Below are 25,600 nucleotides of genomic sequence, written 5' to 3' on the forward strand. Positions count from 1 at the left end.
TAGAAGAACACAGTCTGCTGAACATAATACTGCACAAACATTAGATGTTGCCATGGTTTAATTGCACATAACATGTAAACATTCACAGTGCAGGGAGGAAAAAGTATGTGAACCTTTGGACTTAATAACTGGTTGACCCTCCTTTGGCAGCAATAACCTCAACCAAACGTTTCCTGTAGTTGCAGATCGGACCTGCACAAAGATCTGGAGTAATTTTGGACCACTCCTCTTCACAAAACTGTTTCAGTGTAGCAATATTCTTGGGATGTCTCGTGTGAATCGCTCTCTTAAGGTCATGCCACAGCATTTCAATCGGGTTGAGGTCAGGACTCTGACTGGGCCACTCCAGAAGGCGTATTCTGTGCTGTTGCAGCCATTGTTTTGTTGAATTACTTGTATGCTTTGGGTCATTGTCCTGTTGCATCACCCATCCTCTGCGGAGCTTCAGTTGGTGGACAGATGGTCGTACGTTTTCCTGCAAAATGTCTTGAAAAACTCTGGAATTCATTTTCCCATCAATGACAACAATCCGTCCAGGCCCTGAGGTAGCACAGCAGCCCCAAACCATGATGCTCCCTCCACCATGTTTTACAGTGGGGATGAGGTTTTGATGTTGGTGTTCTGTGCCTTTTTTTCTCCACACATAGTGTTGTGTGTTCTTCCCAAACAACTCAATCTTGGTTTCATCTGTCCACAGTATATTTTGCCAGTAGTGCTGTGGAACATCCAGGTGCTCTTTTGCAAACTTCAAACGTGCTGCAATATTCTTTTTGGACAGCAATGGCTTCCTCCGTGGTGTCCCCCCATGTACTCCATTCTTGTTTAATGTTTTCCTTATTGTAGATGTGTCAACAAAAATGTTAGCATGTGCCAGAGATTTCTGTAGGTCTTTAGCTGACACTCTGGAATTCTTCTTTACCTCATGCAGCATTCTGTGCTGAGCTCTTGCAGTCATTTTTACAGGGCGACCACGCCTAGGGAGAGTAGCAACAGTGCTAAACTTTCTCCATTTGTAGACAGTCTGTCTTACCATGGACACATGAACATCAAGGCTTTTGGAGATACTTTTGTAACCCTTTCCAGCTTCATGCAAGTCAACAATTCTTGATCGTAGGTCTTCTGAGAGCTCTTTTCTGCGAGGCATGGTTCACATCAGACAATGCTTCTTGAAACCAGTAAACCCAAAACAGGTGTGTGTTTTTTAAGGGCAGGACAGCTGTCAGCAACACATCCAATATCATCACACTGATTGGAGTCAAGGTGGGCTCACTCCTGGCTCCAATTAGCTCTGGGAGAAGTCATTAAGCTAGGGCCTCACATACTTTTTCCTCCCTGCACTGTGAATGTTTACATGTTATGTGCAATTAAACCATGGAAACATCTAATGTTTGTGTAGTATTATGTTTAGCAGACTGTGTTCTTCTATTGTTGTGATTTACATGACCTTCAGAGCACATTTTATGCTCAATTCATGCAAAACTCCACGTAATCCCAAGGGGTTCACATACTTTTTCTTGCAACTGTACCTGTTCACCCCATGGGCCCAGGGAATATATGTAGACCAACGGCTTTCCCTGTGCGGTCACTTCTTGGCCTTTATTCTTGTTGAAATGTTTGTTGTGCATTTTTCCATCCATGCCTGTTTGACTGGATTTTCATTAAGCTGCCTTGTGTGAGTGGCTGGATTTTCATCAAGCTCCATTGCGTGAGAGATCTGTGTTGTAATTTTTGGCCTCAACAATAAAAACTATTGAACCAGAAAAAAATAAACATCGAAAAAAGTCTCTCAATGTAAATCAATTGTCAATCAATATTCATTCCATGAGCCCTTAACAAACACATTTATATATGGAAAAGCATAAAAATAAAAAAAATAAAAAAACTATAATTCAGCTTCTCTCATGCATAGATTTTTTTTAAATGGAATGTAGTAATTTCACAGCTTCTCTTTCTCTTTTTTGATGAGGTACAATATTGAATACCAGTATTTTTATTTTCATTGAGTCAGCAGGTGGAGCTTTAAAGTCCCTTTCACATAATTCCACTGTCTCCTTTGTTGTAAAAAAGCCTTACAGAGGTTAATAGCTCAAGCTGAAGTTTACACACCACCTGTAATCAGTTATCTGCTGCTGTACACTTTAAAAAGCGCACACACGCGCACACTGCTCTAGGAATCATTTGTACAGTAGTAAGGCCAATTAAATAAATGGATGCCAAAACACTTGATGAGCCTGAATTCATCAGAATGCAGCTAAAAGCATTTGCAAAACATGGTTTAGGCACATTTTTAATGCTGTTTTTCTCTTGCCAGGAGAAAGCATTAAGAAGATGTGCAAACATACAGTGTGGATAAGACCTAAATGTTCATTTGCAAAACAAGTATACAAAAATTCTGGTATATGGTTAAAAAAAGCCATCTATCTTTAGATTACACATTCCAAGTGTAATGACTATAAATTAAAAACACTCAGGCTTTTAAACCATTGAATTTGTATGGAGAAATTATCCAACATCTTCCTTTTTTGTTCCAACATTTATGCATGAAAAAAGAAACATAAACAGGGATCTTCCAAGGTACTTCACAAGTCAAAATGCACTTTAAAACATTTAACCCTTACACTGCCAGGTCCGTACAGCGTACAGACCCTCCAGCACTGCTTCCAGCTGGCCAGGTCTGTATGCCATACAGACCTGCATTCCTTCTTTGCTGAACAGTTTTGGTATAAGCTCATGATCACCTATAGCAAACACTACTGAACAAAATAATAGTTCTGATCAGTGGATGACAATCCACTGATCAGAGCCATTTAACTAGAATGTGCTGCCACCGATAGTCTGCTGGGATTCTCACCCCCATCACCTACAATTCTGACACGCCCACCTCACTAAGCCCGGCAGTACCCATTTTTTCTACCCCGTCTCCCTCCACACTCCTCTGCACCGATCCTGCCTACCACCTCCTCCTGCATCTTCAGACCGGCATCCCTCCACTGCCCTCCCTGCCACCGGAACGACTCCCCACCCCCCATAGTGCTTCCCCCTCAGTGATCCCCTGTCAACCTTCCCTGCAGTGCTGTCAAGCCTCAGCCAGAATTCCCTCCCTCCCTGCTGGCTGCAAGGACACAGATGTTGCAATATCGATTGATCTATTTATTATCTACAGTATATTGACTCCATCTTCCCCACATAATTCAATGTATCTCCAGACAAAAAATCATGTATATCTTTCTTGTTGTACCAGTTGGGGATAACCTGGTGGGGAGAGAAATATTCCTCTACGTGTTCCTTAGATCAACAGTACACTTCATCAGGAAGTTTTATCCAAAATATCAGAAATATACAGTGATTTCATATACAGTATATTTCATAGTTGGTACTTCCATGATACCCGTTTGTGAGTCTTGTCCATTTTAAAACAATGAATGGAATCAGTGGCTCTTCTGGGGCCTGATGGGCGTCTGTGCAAGCTAGCATCCAGTGCCAAGCCCAGGAGCTGAAGCGATCAGCTCCTGGGCTTCTGATGCTTCAACAGAGTGCTCTATAGGTATCACCTACATACAACCATCTCAGGGAATTTACCTGCACATTATACATGTGTTTAGTATTGCCAAATTGCAGATAAAATTTATGTTCACTTCACAAGCATCAAGCTCATGTAAATAAACTCAAATTTATTCAAATTTTTAGGAGAATTAGGGGAATAAAACTTTCCTAAATGAATGCTTTCACTTTGAGCTTTACCACTCTGCTTTGTAACATAAAAGTCATGCTAATATGATAATCTGTGTAAATGTTAGGTTGAGAAAAATTACAGAAAAATTAAATTTTTTCAGATGTTTTACTCTTTACTTTCAAAAGAACCCAAGGAAATAAATAATAATTAAAGGAATTTTAAAATATGGGTATCCAAATTTGCTACCATATTAAAGCCCTATCTGTCTGGAAAAAATTATGTATAATACATTAGGGTAGACATCGTCAAAACGAAAAAAAAAGCTGGGACTCTGGCCATTGGTGGCACTTATTTCTGGGCCATGTTATGTTCCCACCAAAGTAACTGAGGCATACTAACAGTATATGGTATCTTTGTGCATGGGAGAGATAGCAGAACATATTGCTGGATGTAGTTTTTACCATGCCATCACTGAGTTTGCAAAACCCGCCACTGAATTGATGCTTTTGTTGAAGATTTTGTACCTAAATTTTTTCCTTATATATTGCTACCATGTGCATTCTGAAAAACTGGAGTTCAAAGTCCTGTTATACCTGTTGCCAAAAACCTTGAGGGGTCTATTTTTCTAAATATAATCTGTTGGGGTAGTTTCTGGGGTCCTGCCACTTCTGAGCCACTGTAAATGTGGTTCGGTGCCAAAAAAACTGACATGCCAGTTTTCAGCTATTAAGAGTCAGAATGTGCTTCCGTTTCTAAGCCCTGCCATGGTTACACCAAGTGACTAAGACATACATATGTGGCATTCTCACTTATAAGAGTAGTAGTGTAAAGTATTCCATAGCATCATTATATATGTACAGTTCATACATAAGGAACTGAAAAAATGACTAGAAACAACTATTTTAAACATTTTTTTTGCTTTAAATTCAAGTAACCCTGATGAAAAAAATATTAATTACAAATATTCAGCATATTCATAATCTAACACTTCAGACTGTATATACACCATTGTTCCTACACCACGTTTTTCCCCATAACTTTTAAAAAACAGCCACATTTGGTATTGTTTGATTTCAGACAAATTGAAACAATTATTTAAGAAAAAAACACGGTGCCTTGTCTTTTACATCTCTGTGTGGTGTAAATTTCTTTCAAATTTCTTTTCTCTCATTTCCAAAAAAAAAAAAAATACAGTATATAATTTAACCGCTTGAAGGCTATACCCCCTTCATGACGAGGACATTTTTGCTATTTAGCACTGTGCTCATTTAACTGTATTCATTTTTCACACAGAGCTTTCTTTTGGTGGTATTTAATCATCACTTGTTTTTTTTGTTTTTTTTTTATATATATTAACAAAAAAATACTGAACATTATGAAAAAGCTAATTTTTCTTAGTTTCTGTTATAGGGTTTTGCAAACAAATAATCTTTCTTCATAAATTCTGGCTAAAATGTAGTCTGCTACATTTCTTTGGTAAAAATAACCCAAATCAATGTATAGTAATTAGCCTGTGTGAAAGTTATAGAGTGTACAAACTATGGGATATATACGGCTATCTGGAGGCTTTCTGTACACAGATGGTGTACAGAACGCCCCCCCAGATTTGTCATTTCCTGCTTGTGTAATTGGTTTACTGACTTTCCCAGAGGTCTGCACCAAGATGAAAGTCAGATTTTGAGCATCCCCTGCACCAAAAATGTCATTTTTGGTGTGATACTCCCAAAGGGAAAACACACCTCAAGTGATGCAGACCCTGCAGCTTTCTTCATTAGAGCCCTGCAGGTGTAGCAGCTGATTGAGAATTATAAAACCACTCCCATACAGATTCACTCTGCACATATACACAGACAAACAGCAATTTTTCAGCATATCAAAAGGTATGACTCTGCAACGTTTGTTAGGATCCCAGCAATGTGCATAGATCACCCAGGGGAATGTATTTTTCTCAACAACAATGGAGTTACTCTTTAAAATACACATTATGCTGTGTTGGTATGGTGAAGATACCAGAAACACATTAAAGTGTAACTTTAGTAAGAAAATTAAATCTGCTAGATCACTTCATGCTGGCCCCTTTTGCAGGTATAGCTATGTAAAACATTAAAAATAAGTGCCTATACTATTTAAAGTCCAGTAATACATTGTCTCACCCTGCTCCTTACATGCTCAATTGCTCTCTTTTTTTAGCACTGTGCCAAAAATGTAGAGGTTGATCTTCTGACAGTTTAAAGATTTACTGCTGCTCAGGGGCTCTGGACTTCAGCATAATGGCAGCCTCTAGCAAGAAGAAACAGGAACAATGCTGGAGGCAATTTACAACACACACTCATTTTGGTAGCATATTTAATGTGGAATGTATGTTCCTTGATAAAGAACAACGGGCTCCATTCACAAAACCAACTGGTATGCAGTATTTAGGTGTTCAGACACATTTTCCATAAATATTGTATGCATTCTTAAAACCATCGAATCACTATACCAGTGGTGGGCAACCTTTTTTTTCAACTGAGCCAAATCTCGCCAAAACCACGATTGAAATTTATTTTGAGAGCCACATTTTTAAAACTGAAAATACATCCCCCATATAGTAATTCATCCCCCATAGTAATTCATCCCCCATATAGTAATTCATCCCCCATATAGTAATTCATCCCCCATAGTAATTCATCCCCCATAGTAATTAATCCCCCATATAGTAATTCATCCCCCATAGTAATTAATCCCCCATATAGTAATTCATCCCCCATAGTAATTCATCCCCATAGTAATTCATCCCCCATATAGTAATTCATCCCCCATAGTAATTCATCCCCCATATAGTAATTCATCCCCCATAGTAATTCATCCCCCATAGTAATTCATCCCCCATATAGTAATTCATCCCCCATAGTAATTCATCCCCCATAGAGTAATTCATCCCCCATAGAGTAATTCATCCCCCATAGTAATTCATCCCCCATATAGTAATTCATCCCCCATATAGTAATTCATCCCCCATAGTAATTCATCCCCCCTATAGTAATTCATCCCCCATAGTAATTAATCCCCCATAGTATTTCATCCCCCATATAGTAATTCATCCCCCCTATAGTAATTCATCCCCCCTATAGTAATTCATTCCCCATATTGTCTCAATTTACTTACCTTTGCTCCGCGCGTTCCTCTCGCCGTGTTCCCGCGCCGTTCCGGTCTTCAGGGCGGACTGTGAGAGGAGAGGAGTTTGTCACGCTGCCCCGCCTACATCCTGACGGCCAATGTTTGCCACGCTCCGCGGGATTAAAAGGTCCGCCGGGCCGTATGTGGGCCGTAGTTTGCCCATTGCTGGGCTAGCTGCAGAGTCCTGACTTTTGGGGCGGCCGCCCGAGAGGAGGGAGGGGAGCGGGCGCCCGGCACACAGAAGAGCCGCATTAAAGTTTGTAAAGAGCCGCATGTGGCTCGCGAGCCGCGGCTTGCCGACCACTGCACTATACTGTTTTGCGGTATTTACTGCAAAACGCTTAAAACACTAGGTAAATACTGCATGAAAAGGTGTTAAACTCATTTCACAGATGGAAATAATTAAATAAATGCATGTGTTAATTAATTAGTAGTCCAGGCATGTGGTAATCATGGAAGGTGATGACTTTGTCACTTTCTCATTCATCACGCTTGAATGAGAAGGGCATGGAAATGTTTCAAAAATCACAATCTAATGAGCATGTGGCTAGTCTAACCTCATTTGCCAGCTGTGCATTGCATTACTCTCCCCTACATTCCTAATGGAGCTTTTTGAGTCAAATTTATGGGGGTTTCAGGCCATTTTAAGGAGGGCCAGGAAGAAAAGGGTGGTTGTCATGTGTTCATATTCCTTTAAGCAGCGCACCTTGCTGGATAATTTCCCTGAAGCAGAAGTGCTATATAAATATATCTAAGGACCTGATTAGGCTTCCCTTTGTGGAAATGTTCCCTTTTCTGCAGTCCACTACCCAACGTCGTCATGCCATGCTGCCAATGACAAAGTTCCTGGGTTTCCTGCACTTTCTGGGCAAGGCCTCCTATCAGATGGTAGTGGAAGAGTTGGTGGGGGTATCCCATCTTTCTCACATTTGCTTGCTAAGGCCCTTCAGGTTTAAAGGCAAATTGACCCCAAATATATCTACCTGTCTAACACATATCAGGAGTGGGATCAGATTAAGAAAGACTTCTATGCAGTAGCTGAGATTCCCAATGTCATGGGTGTCATAGACTGTACCCATGTGCCTTTTTTTTACCCCCTCTGTTAAAGAACACATCCACTGTAACAGGAATGCTACAACTCCCGAAAAAATACAGGACAAAATATTCATCAGAAATGTAGTCACTGGCTTCCCAGGATCTGTCCACAATGCCCACATCTTAAGGCAATCACAGCTCTACTACCATTTTTACACTAATAGAATAACTTGAGGTTGGTTTCTTGTTAGACACTTTTTACTCTCAAATATGTCTCATTGCATGCCACATACATCATACATGGAAGTATATGTTCATATGTTCCACTCCTGTGTTCACTCCTCCCACCTTGCACACAAAATATACACTGCAGATTGTTAGCCTTGCCTGGTAAAGAAATGACTAAACTAGATCCTCATCCTGGTGTAACCATTTCCATCTAAGGCACTTTACATATGGCCTAAGGCCTTCACATTACAATCATGTTCAGCAATGAGAATCAAAATGTAGGAAAAAACTGTTCCTGTTATGACCCACTCATTATGATATACTATTGTTGTTCCAAAAATGGCAGTTTCAAATGGGTGATTCTGGCTATCCTTGTCTACCCTGGCTACTAACACCACTCCTGAGGTGCTCAACATCTGCAGACTCTTGCAACAATGCAGCAATTACTAAGACAAAACATGTCACTGAGCAGACCTTTGGGGTTCTTAAAAGCAAATTCTGCTGTATCTTGCTATCCAGTGGTTTTCTGCACTATAGCCCTGAAAAAGTCAGTGACATGTTTTTGGCCTGTTGCATCCTTCACAACTTAGCCCATCGTGGGCCTGGATATTGAGGTTCAAGACACTGATGAGGACCCTTTTCCATTGATCCATGAATCATATCAGCATGGCCATCAAGTTCGACAGGGCTTCATAAAAAGCTATTTTTCAAAGTATGCATCAACTTACTCTGTAAATCCTACCATGCAGTTTACTCTGGTTTTGATGAAAATGCTGTGGTTGTTACAAAGGAACACAGGAAAGTGGCCCCATATCAGGATGTCTATAACCCTCTCATTTCAACACAGTCTGGTAGTTTTGGCAGCTTCTGTTGAAGCTCTGAGCTCTTGCTTGAACATATGTCACATGTACTGGCAGTACATTCATTTTACACAAAGATCTATGGACATATCTTAGGTGAAAATGTTCACCACACAAAACCATTCTTCTATGCTGGCTTACAAAAACCTACATTAAAACAAAGAAATAAAAACATGTTGTCCAGCAATATTATTAGGCCAAACAACCAGTATTAGATCAGAACTGTGCAAACCCACTGTATTTACTAGTTGTGAGGTATATAACAAAGGAACTTAGTTGTCCCATCCCATTTTGATACACACCACTAAACATGTTGTTTAAGCTCCAAGAACTAGGCTCAACATTGTCTTGAATGAAAACTGCAGCACATACAATCTGGCCAGCTGGGTCTAGTAACCAATCAACTACTAGGTGTTATTGTCGAAGCTTTATAGAACAAGCTGAAAATAGAAGATGATTAGTTAGTATGACCAGCTGCACCTGATTCTCTGTTCTCCAGTTTTAGTAAATAGCACCCAATGGCTATTCTCAATATTCAAGAAACACACATGTGCCAAGTTCTAGCTCTTACTTTGCCAAATAGAACGTCCCAAAGGACTTGAAATCTAACTAAAGGGCAAAACTATTTTTTTTTATTGGATACAGTAATGGAGTGTCAGTGTGTTTTCGCCATCTGTTTTCCATTAGTGAAATTCACCCTCTATTGTTTGGATAACAAGACAAAATGTAGGGTTTTCTAGTCCTTTCACTATCACTGCTAAGGACAAACAATAGAAATTGAGAGAGTGAATGTCCCTAACAGGGCCAGACAGCAAGAAAAAATTACAGATGTTCTAGCCTCTCTCTGCTGTACCCAAAAAAAAAAAAAAAAAAAAAGTCCCCTTCAGTTACACTTTCTTATATGGGCAACGTATAGTACGCCCACATGGTATGTTGATTGGTGAAGTGGGCAAACCCAAATTGGCATTAACATCTGCGGAACTTTGGCTGAAATTGTTTTCTTTGTTTGTGAACTTTAAGACGATGGGCGAAGGTTGACTATCTCAGCACTGACAGTAGGCTGCTGTTATTGAGACTTGTTGATCTCATCATTCTTGTCAGATGCAGAGAAACCTAGATCTTGAACATCTGCTGCCATAGAAAAGAGTAGGATGTTTCCTATCTCTGTGGGGTCCTCTACAAGAGAACAGATACTGATTAAATCAAAGTTGTCCCATGTCCTCCCCTTCTTGCAAACTCACCCAAGTCCAGGATAAATACAACACTGGACGAAGATGCTCCATGTTCACCTCTAGGGAAAGTTTGCCAAAAAAGTATTATATTGTGAAGGAGCATACAATAGTACTGCAAGGGAGAACCCAGCATCAACATTGCACATGTATAGTTCACATCTAGAATATTCACGAACACTATGTACTTACCTCTGTTGTTTCTCAAGGTATCGAAACCTTTGGCTAGCACTGTAACTGTCTTTTCATGGATGTAGGGCTGCATCATTTTTTCATAGTTCAAATTCTCCACAGAAGCTTGTAATCTGTCACCAGTTTTCGGCCTAGAAGAAAAGAGATAAGCAATGAAGCCAACAAGTGAGATATCTAAGATGTACATTAGAAAAGATGAAGTGACATTTCCTTGAGACAAATTCAAACATTTGTAGTCATGCTTTCTAATGTCAGACTAACCTTTCCTTCCTGATCAAGACCAATTTCTTCTTGATTTTTTTCCTTGATGTACTAGTATCTCTTTATCAAATTTTATTCACTCCGGGGTGCTATTCCAACTGCATTTAGAGCTCTTGTTATTAGTTTTTATAGTTTTTTTTTTCAGGCTTGGTCACTCTTACGTATATGAAGCATGTGAGTACCCAGCAACTTGTCATACACACTAACCAGATTCTCGACCAATGCTACTGTGACAGACCTAGCCAGGGCAGGGCTTTTGCTGGGAACTAGGGGTTAGCCTTCTACCCATTGATTATGGCCCATGGAGGAGACCAGGGATATGGTCTGCTTTTCCCAGTCAGAGCATGGAAAAGAGCTCAGTTCAGCCTCTGATCACATGGAGAGAGCGGATCAGTCTGTGATGATGGATAATAATATGATGAACACTGAGAGCGAGGTTTGGGTTATTTCTCTGCTTAAAGACAATAAAACTTCTCTTCTGGAGTACATAGAAAGGTGTAATATTAATCTTGTACAGGTTAATGGCCAGAGGAAATATGGGGCCCTCCTATGGACTAGGTTGGAGAGGCTCCTCCACTTGAGACAGAAATATTTGTTAGCAATTTCCCTCAAGAAATCTATGAAGATAAATCAATTCAACTATTTCAGACTGTTGGAACATTCTATGAGTTTTGTTTTATGATGACTTTTCTAGTGAACAAATAAATAAATGTATCGGTATAATACTAGGTGATGACACAAAATAATAAACCAAAATATAACAAATGAAAAACCCCCCGACGCCAAAAAACACTTTCTCCCCCGAAAGTCCAAAACAGTCCAACTTTTATTCAGCGTCTCGGTGTATAAAATAACCAATGGTACGAATATTTTCTTAGTGAATATTCTTCTTACACAAGTTCCAAAAGAATCCTCTTCCTCCTCTTAGTACCCTCAAAAAAATATAAATCGCATATAGTGCATTATCTACAACTCATGATATTCAACATAGCAAAATGCATTTAGCTTAGCACAGTTTGATCATTAAAGGAGCTATAACCCTATTAAACCCTATTATTGCCTACTATACTATGTTGGTTGTACTTTGCAACATGTTATGATGCCATTTGAGAACTGGATGATCTTGGATGATCTATACCAGGGGTGTCCAAACTATGGCCCTCCATATGTTGAGGAACTGCAAGTCCCATGAGGCCTTGCAAGACTCTGACATCCACAGGCAAGACACCAAGAGGCAGAGGCATGATGGGACTTGTAGTACTTCAACAGCTGGAGGGCCATAGTTTGGACACCCCTGATCTATACAGTGAGAAGAGCCCCTCCTTTTTTCTAAAGCATACGGATCTTGTCATCGGGTACGGTGCATAAGATAAGAGGTGGCGGTCAGTGTGCACACTAGCACTGGGAGTTTGTTACGAAGGGAGCACGAGCAGAGTGAAAGTATTTTTGTGATACAATAATATATGTGATTCCTTTGGAGGTATATTTCCTATGCGAAGGCGGATGGATTTAGGAACCTAACTTTTTTGCACGCATTAGCACAATTTTTGTAAATGCGGTTTGCTATGTTGAATATCATGCGTTGTAGATAATACACTATATGCGATTTAAATATTTTTGAGGGCACTAAGAGGAAGAAGAGGATTCTTTGGCACTTGTGGAAGAAGAATATTCACTAAGAAAATATTAGTATCATTTGTTATTCTACTGTATACACAGAGACGCTGAATAAAAGTTGGACTTTTCTAGTGGACAGATTACATAACTACCTGAAAGACAGCATGTGTAATGTACTTTATGTATTCAGTGGTTGGTTTGTTGCCGGACTGTCTGCATTGGACTCCCTGATCAAAGCATTGTCTGGGTGCTTGGCTGTTGATTAGCTTACTGTTAATTAGATCACCGTCAACTGTTCACTGCTAGCTGTTAATTTGATTACTGTTTGATTATATTGTCAGCACCTGTGGTAGTGAGCTCTTGTTGATACTCAACTTGGGGATCCCCAGGGCGCGGAGTCTAAGCCCCAGCCTGCTTCTTCACCAGAGCCCCTGATGGTGGGGATGAACTTGCAGCAAGCTGGGACCAGGTCGCGGCCCCCAGGTACACCCAGCTGAGGTTGAGGAGACCGCTCGCAGAAGCAGAGTATAATGGGAGGAGACAAACAGAATCCGATAGGCTAGCCAAGGTCAGGACAGGCGCAAAACAAGCAAGGGCAGAGAAAGAAGCCGGGGTCAGTACACAAGTAGTCAATGTAGGATTCAGGCAGTAGCAACACACAGTTGCTCTGACAACTAGGAAGTTGCTCAGGCAAAGTGAGCTAGACTGAGCATGTCTTATATAGAAAAGCAAACTAGGAGGTGGGCCAGGAAGTGATTGAAGGGAAGGAAATAAAACCCAGAGGATAGCAGACGGTGCCTATAGGTAAGCACAGACAAACCACACATGTGAAAGGAATCAGGAGCAGCAAGGAGGTAGGAATAAACAAACAAGAGGCTAACTTGTGACATATATCACTGTTAGATATTAGTTGCTAGCTGTTGTTTAGCTAACTGTTAATTAGGTCACTGTTAGCTGTTTTCTGGTCATTAGATGTACTGATGATATTACGGTTTACAATCTGCATTGTTTAGGATAACATGATCAAGTGCTTACCTGATCCCGTGTGGCATAAATTCTGTGTGAATTGACAGTAAACAGAGTTCATTGTCGCACCTACTGTAAGCTAGTGTCATCTAATTCTTGGGTGCAATGCCCAGCTATAATACCTTGTTCCTGGGTTCCAGCGGCAAGGAAGCACTTAAGCAGGGTGCCAGGTGGTGCTTCACTGCCACATTCTCTGCATACGTGAACTTGAGATTTCATTGTCGACCATTTGAATGTTTCCTCTTGGTCGGGGTACTAGCTTGACACTGCTGTCAATGGAACTTTCACAATGTCTGCTTTTCTGGGATCTTGAGAGAGCAGTCTTTGGGCAAGAGTCACTGCTGTCAGTTGAGGGATCCTCCACACAGGAAATGTATGTTTAGTCTGCACCCTCAACATCCACTTCTGTGCTACTATCTATGCAGTTGACTTGATTCAGAGTTAAATGGCGGTTTCTTCTCAATTGAATAGTGGGCCTTGTCTTTGGGGCACTATGAAAAACACAAAGATACTTTTAAGTTGCAGAGAAATTCACTTTACATTTGCCTTGCAAAAACAGCACCTATTGTTTACCCTAAACTTTGCTGGTTTTAACCACTTGCCCTGCAAAGGATTTACCCCCCTTAATGATCAGGCCTCTTTTTGCTGCTCGGCACTGCACTAATTCAACTGTTAATTGCGCGGTCATGCAATGCTGTACCCAAATGAAACAAAATTTATGTCCTTTTTTTCCACACAAATAGAGCTTTCTTTCGGAGGTATTTGATCACCTGTGCCCTTTTTAGTTTTCGAGCTATAAACAAAAAAATACCGAAAAGTTTGAAGAAAAACTATATTTTTTACTTTTGGCTATAAAAAATATATAGTAAACTCAAAGTTAGTTATAAATTTAGGCGAAAATGTATTCTGCTACATGTTTTTGGTAAAAAAAATCCTAATAATTGTAGATTGATTGCTTTGTGTGAAAGTTATAGCGTCTACAAACTATGGTAAAGATAATAGAATTTACACAGCTTTTACTATCTGACTGCTTATCACATTTCTTGAGGTGCTAAAATACCAGGATAGTACAAACACCCCCAAATGACCCCCTTTCGGAAAGTAGACACCCTAAGCTATCTGCTGAGAGGCATATTGAGTCCATGGAAGATATTTTTTTTCCCACAAGTTTCTGGAAAATCACAAAAACATTTTTTTTTTTCACACAAAGTTGTCATTTAAATGATATATTTCTCGCACAAGCCATGAGTATATGTGAAAATACACCCCAAAATGTGTGAGACTGTTTGGGAGCCTAGCCACATAGAGGAGCCTGAAATCCAATGACCACTTTGAAAGCCAGAAGGTGCGTAACTTCCTCATTTCACTTCCTATCACAGTTTCGGAGGCCCTGAAATGCCTAACCCCCTAGCACCTACCCCCCCTCAAATGAGACCCCTTTTTGGAAAGTAGACACCCCAAGGAATTTAAAAAGAGGCATGATGAGTATTTTGCAGATCTCATTTTTTTCTCACAAGGTTTTGAAATATAAAAAAAAAGAAAAAATGTTTTTGTTTTTTTTTTTCTTCATTTTCCAAAAACTTGTGGCAACAAACAAGATCTGCAAAATACTCACCAGTTTCTTATCAAATTCCTTGGGGTGTCTACTTTCCAAAAAAGGGTCATTTAGGGAGGTTTGGTGCTATCCTGGCATTTCAGGCCTCCGAAACTTTGAAATGTAGTCAGGAAGTGTAATGATGAAATACAACCCTTTAAAAACCTGAAGGTGCTTATTGTATTTGGGGTCCTGTACTTGGTTAACCTGCTAAAACGTCTCACATGTGGTACCCCCATACTCAGGAGAAATAGCAGAATGTATTCTGTGGAGTAATTCCACATATACCCATGGCATGTGTGAGCAGTAAATCATTAAAGTGACAATTTTGTGTAAAAAAAAAAAAAGGTTTTTTTGTAATTTTCCAGAAACTTGTGGTAAAAAAATTAATTCTTCTATTGATTCAACATGTCTCTCAGCAAATAGTTTGGGGTGTCTACTTTCCAAAAAGGGGTTATTTTGGGGGGAGGGGCATTTTATGCCCAGCATTAGAGGTTTATGCCACACATCACTCACTCTTCTAACCCCCTGAAGTTCAAGCCTTTTCTGACACATTTTATTCACATGAAAAAAATCTGTATTTTTTTCTAGGAAATTAATTTAAACCCCCAAACATTATATATTTTTTAAAGCAGACATCCTAGTGAATAAAATGGTGGGTACTACAATTTTTTATGTCACATAGTATTTGCGTAGCGATTTTTCAAAAGCAAATTTGTAAAGAAAAATACACTTTTTTTTACTTTTAATGCACAAAAACACAATATATTGGCCAATTATTTGGTAAAATATAAAAGATGATGGTATGCCGAGTAAATAGATACCAAACATGACATGATTTAAAACTGCATATGTTTTTAATATCCATAGGCAACATTTTAAAAGCCTTTACAAGCCACCACTTTAGATTTACAGAGGAGGTCTAGTATTAGAATTACTGCCATTGATCTGACGTTCACAGCGATACCCCACATGCATGGTGCAACTGCTGTTTACATACTGGCACAGGGTCAATGCTCAAGCACACAGGTGTGCGTGTGGGGAAGGGGGGGGGGTGCAAGGGTGCTTTTTTTTAAAGTTATTTTGATTTTTTTAAATAATTTTTACACAGTCCCTTTCATTTTTTTTTTTTTATCACTTTTAATGCTATCACATGGAATGCAAATATCCCCTATAACTTCAATGGGCATTGTCATATATTCTTTTTTTAGAAACCTGGGGTCTATCAGACTCTAGATATCTCCTCTGCCCTTATATTATCTAATCAAACCAAGATTGGTGTGATCAGATGCTTTCCCAATTTACAAATACTGCTGTTTATATCCTGCAAAACTGAAGTAATGAAATGCTCGTAGCTTCCAATTTCTTAGACTATAGAGATGATTGGCACCATTCTTGTCTCCAATCTGCTCTATGGTCAGCTGGCAGAAACACCGGCTGCATTCTCAGGTTCCCCCAATGGCACAGGACTGCCTGAGAAGACCTTGGAAGGCAGAAGGGGAGGGGGGGCATCATCTCCCGATGCTTGTAAAAGCAATCCTGCAGCCAATTAGCCACTAGGATTGCTTTTACGTGAAAGCTGATCACCGGCTGAAAAAAATTATACCAGGATGTGCCTGCAGTTAAATTTGCGGTTTCCAGCTGAATTTCAGGTTGGGCAGTGGATGGTGGAAGTACAGGTGCTGCAGAATTTGTGGGCTGCCAATTCGGATTTACAAGCACATCTGGAAGGATACTAGGGGCTTTATGGGACTGTGTGTGAATTCTTGGTGGTTGGGGGACAATACTTGTGCTCGCCACAGCACCAGCTTGTACTACACTTATGAGACTCGCCATGTCACCAAGTAATACTTCAGTGCTGGTATGTGAAAGACCAGGATGTACTAGGCCACTGGTGCTTGCCAGTTCACCAAAAGGTAGTGTGGCACTAGTACTGGCACTCTGCTGCATATGAGAGTCATCAAAATTTACCAGCAAGTGTTAACAGAGATCAGGCCTGATTCTGCGAACACTGCGGTTTTGTGTGCAATGTATCAAGTGACAGTGACCTACTGACACTGTACTTGCTGGGGGAGAAGGGGGGGGGTAAGCATAGGGGCTAAACGCAGGTGTTGGTGCTGATCCCGCTAACGCTGTGTTTTTGGGGACACTATACTAATGTGAACGCTGGTATAGTGCTGATCTGATCAAAGATATTGATCTGTTCAGACACTATACTAGCAATGGAGGTTTATTGTGTATGAGCGTGTTCCTGGTAATCAAGGAGTTAAATGTGATTACTGGTGTACTGACAGGGAATCTGACGCTATCTGGGAGGAGCGTGAAAACCACGGGAGCGCAAATCGCGTATATATATTATTGTTATACAGGATTTATATAACACCAACAGTATGCTCAGCGCTTTACAATATAGCGAGAGACAATACAGCAACAATACAGTTCAATACAAGAGGGATAGAAGGGCCTTGCTCCTTGAGATATGTGATTTTGTGCACCCGTGCTGCCCTGTAGCAGTATTTCTGTTATAGGGCGGTCAGGAAGCGGTTACAGAAGTGGTTTGTGTTACGGCATTACTTTAACTGACAATTGCGCGGTCTTGCAACGCTGCACCAAAATTAAATTTACAGCCTTATTTCCTCACAAATTGAACTTTCTTTTGGTGGTATTTGATCGCCTGTGCGTTTTTTTTATTTTTTGCGCTATATAAAAAAAAAAAAAGACTGACAATTTTGAAAAAAAATAAAAAATTTTGGACCTTTTGCTATAAAACAGGTCAGTAAAAAAATTTAAAAATCAAATTTCGTCATAAATTTAGGCCAAAATGTATTCTGCTACATGTCTTTGCTAAGAAAAATCCCAAGACGTGTAAATTAATTGGTTTACATGAAAGTTATAGTGTCTACAAATGGCAGTATATATACTGGATTTATTTATTTATTTATTTATTTATTTATTTTATACTAATAATGGAGGCGATCAGCGACTTATGGCGGGACTGTGGCGGATCAGTGATCAGTACAAAAAAAAAAAAACACTGACATTGTACTAATGGCACTGGGGAGGAAAGGGTTAGCATCTAGAGGCAATCAAAGGGTTAACTGTGTGAGGGGAGTGTTTCACTAGGGGGCGGGGGGGGGGGGTTTGTGCTTCACAGTAACACACTGATTCGGAAAGCTGTCCTTAGCGATCCGGACCAGTGTGCTCAAACTGACAGGGAGAAGAGCTTCAGCCGTGCTCCCTGTCAGTGTTTGCTGGTAATCAAAGGGCTCTGGCGCGTAATCACCAGCTGGGACAAGATAATTGAAACCCACGGCCGCGATCAGTGGCGTGGATAGGGTGGGCGCGCCCCTTACCCGAAATGCAAATTCACGTATATATACACGTGATTTTGCGCAGCGATGCCGCCCTACTGCAGTATATGTACTGTGGCTGGTCAGCAACCGGTTAACAATCTTATCCTTTCTACATTTGTTTTGGTGAATGCATCCTTCACCTACAATAGAGTCACAAAGTTATGCTCAGTTAGATGGACAAATGTGAAGTATGGTTCAACAGGAGTAAATACCTTCACAAGATTGCAGTATGGCACTTTCTTTAGGAATTATCCATTATGAAGCCTTTTTCCCCTTGCTTTTTCTGCAACAAATTGAGTGTCTACAAAAGAAAGAAAATGAAGATGCCTATTTCTATTGGAAATTCCTTTAAACAACACTAGGCGCATATTTGTAGTAAACTAGTCACATCCTACATGTAAGAGCATTTCAAAACATGCACTTTCAGATTGTAAAGGAAGCTATCATGACATACAGTGGGGCAAAAAAGTATTTAGTCAGCCACCAATTGTGCAAGTTCTCCCACTTAAAAAGATGAGAGAGGCCTGTAATTGGCATCATAGGTAGACCTCAACTATGAGAGACAAAATGAGAAAAAAAAATCCAGACAATCACATTGGCTAATTTGGAAAGAATTTATTTGCAAATTATGGTGGAAAATAAGTATTTGGTCACCTACAAACAAGCAAGATTTCTGGCTCTCACAGACCTGTACCTTCTTTTTTAAAAGGCTCCTCTGTCCTGCACTCATTACCTGTATCAATGGCACCTGTTTGAACTTGTTATTAGTATAAAAGACACCTGTCCACAACCTCAAACAGTCACACTCCAAACTCCACTATGGTGAAGACCAAAGAGCTGTCGAAGGACACCAGAAACAAAATTGTAGACCTGCACCAGGCTGGGAAGACTGAATCTGCAATAGGCAAGCAGCTTGGTGTGAACAAATCAACTGTGGGAGCAATAATTAGAAAATGGAAGACATACAAAGACCACTGATAATCTCCCTCGATCTGGGGCTCCACGCAAGATCTTACCCCGTGGGGTCAAAATGATCACAAGAACGGTGAGCAAAAATCCCAGGACCACACGGGGGGAGCTAGTGAATGACCTGCAGAGAGCTGGGACCAACGTAACAAAGGCTACCATCAGTAACACACTACGCCGCCAGGGACACGGATCCTGCAGTGCCAGACGTGTCCCCCTGCTTAAGCCAGTACATGTCCGGGCCCGTCTGAAGTATGCTAGAGAGCATTTGGATGATCCAGAAGAGGTTTGGGAGAATGTCATATGGTCAGCTGAAACCAAAATAGAACTGTTTGGTAGAAACACAACTCGTCGTGTTTGGAGGAGAGAGAATGCTGAGTTGCATCCAAAGAACACCATACCTACTGTGAAGCTTGGGGGTGGCAACATCATGCTTTGGGGCTGTTTCTCCGCAAAGGGACCAGGATGACTGATCCATGTACAGGACAAAATGAATGGGGCCATGTATCGTGAGATTTTGAGGGCAAACCTCCTTCCATCAGCAAGGGCATTAAAGATGAAACGTGGCTGGGTCTTCCAACATAACAATGATCCCAAACATACCGCCCGGGCAATGAAGGAGTGGCTTCGTAAGAAGCATTTCAAGGTCCTGGAGTGGCCTAGCCAGTCTCCAGATCTCAACCCTATAGAAAACCTTTGGAGGGAGTTGAAAGTCCGTGTTGCCCAGCGACAGCCCCAAAACATCACTGCTCTAGAGGAGATCTGCATGGAGGAATGGGCCAACATATGAGCAACAGTGTGTGCCAACCTTGTGAAGACTTACAGGAAACGTTTGACCTCTGTCATTGCCAACAAAGGATATATAACATAATATTGGAGATGAACTTTTGATATTGACCAAATACTTATTTTCCACCATAATTTGCAAATAAATTCTTTCCAAATCAGCCAATGTGATTGTCTGGATTTTTTTTCTCATTTTGTCTCTCATAGTTGAGGTCTACCTATGATGCCAATTACAGGCCTCTCTCATCTTTTTAAGTGGGAGAACGTGCACAATTAGTGGCTGACTAAATACTTTTTTGCCCCACTGTACCTCCATAAGATGCTTTCTTGTTTCCCTGTCTTGCTCCTGGCTCAATTTGGAATGTAGCATCTATTGGACATTATAAAAACATGTAATACCACATTCTGAACATATGCATGTGTAGGTATGAATAATAAATACATACTTACATTGGACCGTGGTTGCTTTAAGGACACAACAGGTGAGTTGGGCTCCAAGTCTGCCTCAAAGTTGGCTGTTTGGAGCTGTAAATAAAGAAAAATTCTTGGTAAGATTACATGTAGTTTGTGGTTATCTCCTTTTCCTATTCTAAACTATATCAAACAAATGCACAGTAACCATGTTGGGGCATGCTTCACAATTCCAAACAAATGGGTAAGAAAAGGCTGAACATTCACACCGGGCATTATTGGCAAACAAGCATGAAACAGCTTAAAAGGGGTTGAAAACTGCAGAAATGAGCCCTATAATACAGAACAAACATATGCCACAAACCAGAAATGAGCCATATCATACTAAAGAAACATGTGCCACAAACAAGGTATGCACCAGAAATGAGGCAGAAAATACAGCTACAAACATATGGCACAAGCCAAACATGAAAGTGCGTTCACTGCTAAAACAAATGAAGCTGTTGAAAGGCTTACAATGTGCTCCACCAGATCCAACATTTTGACTTGTCATCTGCTGTGCTCTCCTCTGCCATCTCTCACTTCTGCCTGGGCCCTGAGAAGTGTGTACTGGAAGTCCTGGTGGCTGGATACGATGAAACCCTGCGGTAAATTAGAACACACCTGCGGTAAATTAGCGCACCGTTTAATGCAATAATTAGTGCAAATCATGGCAAAATACTGTATGCAGTATTTTAGTAGGTTTTTTGTGAATGCCAAAAAAAACTTTTTGAAAAATGCTATGAGGTATTATATCGCAAATTGTAAATGGCAAATTTGTGAATGGAACCCAGTATGTTTTTTAATCAAATTGTTATGGGTAAAGTTCCACTTTAATTTATAATGGCATATATTACATACATTTTATGTACCCTTATATTACAGTTACAAGTACCTGTGGAATTCTGAAGAAAGCAAGATCGAACCTGAAGGTAAGGGTGCTTCTTATTTTCTAATTTTAGGTTAAAAGAGAAATGTGGTATTATAAAAAAAACAGAAATAAGTACTCACCTATGTGGCTGCAGCATCAGACCATTGTTGCAGCTGTCCTCTGCTAGCAATCTGCATTGCCCTTCCAGCGCTCCCTAGAGCGCCAGGCTGTGCAGGGGGTGGGAGCGGCTGGCTCCGGCTCTCAGCGTTGAGCTGAGAGGATGAGCCAGCTGCCGGTCAGGCATATAGGTGGATCCTCAAAATTAAAGTTGGGATCCCTGCAGAGCCTGTGTGATGTCGGTCGACAATGAGCTTTAGCTTGCTGTCGGCTGAATCTGGGTCACAGGACTGCAGAACTAAGTGCACTTCTGTGATCCAGAAGAGAAGTATTAAATAAAGTGGTGGTTCAAGTCTGCCAAGGTCAAGGTATAACACATACATTGTTGCAGTAGATTATACCTTAGTAAGGGGCCACTGTGTCCAGACAAGGAAATGTTGATTTGCAAAGCTAGCAATGGATAGTATGTAGACATAATGTAAACATCCAGAGCATGCATATTTATGCCAATAGGTGCAAGAAAGCCTCAAGATATCTCCCACTCCAAATTGTTTCAAGTGGAAACAATAAATCATAGTCATAAGGTTCATCACCATATCCAGTTGCATTAAGCTAAATGAGACATTTGATGTCGTTGGCCATCTTTAATCTGACAGCTTTGATTGTGGGAAATCTGGTAAATAATTTGACACCACAAGAACCAAATTATATAAAATTCCCAAGACATTTGTACATATAGGTGACATTATAGCAAACCTACCTACTTGAGTCAAAGCAAAAGGTTTACTCAAAGAGCTATCCAGTCAGTTGCATTAACTAATGCGAGTTACCATCTATGGGGTACATGCAGCCCATTAACGTGCTGCCAATGCAGCACAACAAACCTACAATTGGACCCGCACTATTTTTTGTTCCTTTGCACCATGTTACAGCACATAATATTAAGTCACTTTGCTTTATGGTGCACTGCAGTGTGGGTACATTGGACTTAACTGGCTTAAGTACATGGATCAAAATATGGCCAATTCAGCAGGGACCAGCCAAATGTATTGGCTCTTTGGTTGTACAGAAGGTAATCTACTGATTGACTTCTGTACAACCACCCTGTTAGGCTGTCTCTTCTCATCGAGTGTGTGAATGAGGGAATAATTTTTTTTTTTTCTGGTCACTCCGCTGTTTAAACAGAAAAAAAAATGCTCATCTATGGACTGCTTTAGTGCATTGGGTTGCCATTCAAAATAAATTACAGCCAAAACACAAGTCAGATTAGCTTTAAATTGACTCTAATGGCACCATATTCCTATCTTGAATATATACTTACCATTTAAAGCTGACTTCCCAGCTCTTTTAAGCTGAGATTGCATAAACAATTTTGCAGTGTTTAAGTTGTATTTAAAGTGGCTAAAAACCTCTGAAATGAAAAAAGCAACAGAAATGATATCCTTCTATAACGTGTACTTGTCTCAATCCAAAGCACTGAGTGTGATTTATCTCTGCTGCCTACCTTCTCTGCTACCTGCATGTGTCATTTGACAGTTAAAGCGGAGTTCCACCTGAAGAGAAAAAAATAAAAAAAGTCAGCAGCTAGCTACAAAAAGTGTAGCTGCTGACTTTTAAAACACAGTCATTTACCTGTCCCTCGGTCCAGCGGTGTCCTCACCACCACTGGTTTCAACGGACGTCTTCTCTCCCTGGCGCCAGAATCTTCAGTGAGGGCACCCAGCTGTGATAGCTTGCGGCTTCACTGCCAGGTGCCTACTGCGCATGCACGATAAGTGCTGTGCTTTGTGAATGGCCCCGTGGTCTAATAGGACCTGTCACGTGTCCCCTTTTGGGGGGAGCTCTGCTTTAATTTCGACTCCAAGGAATAGACAGGCACAGGGGAGGGGAGCTCCAGCACCCAGTCTGTGTCTGACAGCCTCAGCTGCGCAAGTTTGCCTTTGAGTTTGTGTTGAGGGAGGTGTGTCCTTCCCTCCACTAAGGTCTCAGGTTACGGACAGCTCCCTACTATGTGCTCTGCACTGTGTGACTTCAGATCCTCACCTCTTGCCTGCTAGAGCTGGCTAAAATGTGTGATTTAGGAGGATGTAGAAAAGAGAGGGATGCAGATAAACAAGTACAGTTTATGTAGGAGGATTTGAATCATCTGTGTGTATTACCTGAGGTTAGTCACTTCACTGGGTATATGTAAGGGTTTACAACTACTTTATTTCAGGAAAAGAAAGGCGATAAATAAATAGTGGATCTGTTTTTTTTAATTCTTTATTTGATTTTTCTAAATTTTAATACATAGAGCAGAACAAAGAATGATAATGTCAATTTTTACAGATGTAAACATAATTGAATAAATGTATTAACAGCATATAAATTAACTATTGAATCTATTGACTATGTACTGTATATGCTTCAATGAGCCCCCTATGAATTCATCTTATTGTCTTATGTATAATGTAGCAAGATTAGTACAATAAATCAGACATAAAGAAGGCCCACATGCTGAGTGCCCACATGTGTTTGTAGCCCCTGATATTAGTAATATTATATGATTCTGTTTTTATAGAACCACAGAGCAGACAACATATCTTTTCCAATATGTGTCGTCTTAGAAATCAGTAGAAATTAATGTAAGAAAGCACAATTTTGTAAACAAGAATATCTGTAGGCATATGTAAACCTTTCACATGTAGAAATTTCTTTAGACAACAGTCACGTGTAAACTGAGAGTAAAGATGTAAAGATTGCCAAGCTTGTCACTAATGACTTGAAATGTTCACGATTTAATGCTTTTTCTCATTTTCAGCTATAGGTCAAAAACAGCATTATTTTCTTCAATAAAACTAACATTTTTCTAAAAATGAAAATACCTGAAACAAATGAGGAATCTGGACACATTTAGAATTATGAACAGAAGCCAAAGATTGATATGCAGTGTTCTGAATATTTATTATAAATAGAATTAGAATTTAAATGTTGTATAAATTAATAAAAATATTTGATGAATTTGGTGTATTTTATCTATTCTGCATATTGTTAACATTTTACCAAATATTATCTCATATGCTACAAGATGTTAATGTAAGATAGGGTGTTTTTTTTGTCTATTTCAGTATAATTCAATAAAAAAAGACATAACCTACAGGAAATGGTCTCTGGATAATTTGTTATTACATCTCAACTGTACTCATGTGGCTGCAAGTCTTGGTGACCACTGACACCATGTTGTAAGTGATGGGAAGTCTAAAATGTTTAGTTGTCACTAGAACAAGGATACATGAGAAATCTTTTTTCAATAACAGTTGTCTAAAAAGAGAAATTTTCCACACTCTGGAGAGATTTCCTATTACATTTATTACTTTAAAGCAGACCGTCACCACCCCCCTTCCTTTTATTAAACTACCAATTAATAAGTAAAATAATTATATGGAAATTTTACAATTGGTACTTGCCTATATAATGTGGATTTTTCTATGATTGTACTGTTCCATTCACCCAACTTTTCAAAATCTATGCCTCCATTTTCATAAAATACATCATCAGTGGCCAGCTTCTTCTTCTTCCTGGTCCTTTGTGTGGGCCACCGATGTCTGCACTCGCCAGATCTCATGAATGCGCAACATGAGATCTGGCACCATTTATTATTGTGTACATGTTGCCATAGTAATAGTAGCCTCATTATGTTGCCCAACACTCTAGTCCCTGAAGCCATTGTAATGTGCTAAGACATGTGCAAGATTTTGCATAGTTTGTTTATCTTGAGAAATCAATTGAGATCTTGCAGTTTGACTACAATAACTTCTTGTAAGGCACTGGTGTTCTGATAGTGACAAACAAATGTAGTATGATGCAAATAAAATGTAATATGTCTTGGTATTCATAAACAATCTTCATCTTAGGAAAAAAAAAATTAGATGGAGGGTATATCTGTGAGATGCTTTTGCAGAGTATTCTGGGCTTTCCAAAGAAAGTACGGCATTAGCTTCTCCTTCTGTGTAATTTGATTGTCCACTGTTTAGCTTTATAAGCATTTTTATTAAGAATTAAAAAGTTACAATAGGTACACCATCAATTTCCTGGTCGGTCGTGACATATAGATCTGATTATAGGCAAATTTCAATAAACAGAAATCAAAAATTAGCGTGCCATATATTGCTTGTTCAGGTAACATGATGGTGACCAGTCAAAA

General features: G+C 39.9%; 1 protein-coding gene across 4 annotated transcripts in view; it reads left to right on the forward strand.

Moving 5' to 3' along the window:
• The window catches only part of LOC149449887 (myomegalin-like), a 415,368-nt gene extending 390,808 nt beyond the window's left edge, over nucleotides 1-24,560 (forward strand). For all 4 annotated transcript variants that reach the window (XM_089692642.1, XM_089692639.1, XM_089692640.1 and 1 more), the window contains 2 exons: nucleotides 21,315-21,361; nucleotides 24,218-24,560. In XM_089692642.1, the coding sequence (XP_089548768.1) occupies nucleotides 21,315-21,361; nucleotides 24,218-24,223 (53 nt within the window). In that variant the 3' untranslated portion in view covers nucleotides 24,224-24,560. The remainder of the gene's footprint in view (nucleotides 1-21,314; nucleotides 21,362-24,217) is intronic.
• The last annotated feature ends 1,040 nt before the right edge of the window (nucleotides 24,561-25,600 follow it).

This window comes from Staurois parvus, unplaced genomic scaffold (assembly GCF_062004578.1).
Source record: "Staurois parvus isolate SC_StPar_1 unplaced genomic scaffold, SC_StPar_1.0 ptg000597l, whole genome shotgun sequence".
Lineage (NCBI taxonomy): Eukaryota > Metazoa > Chordata > Amphibia > Anura > Ranidae > Staurois > Staurois parvus.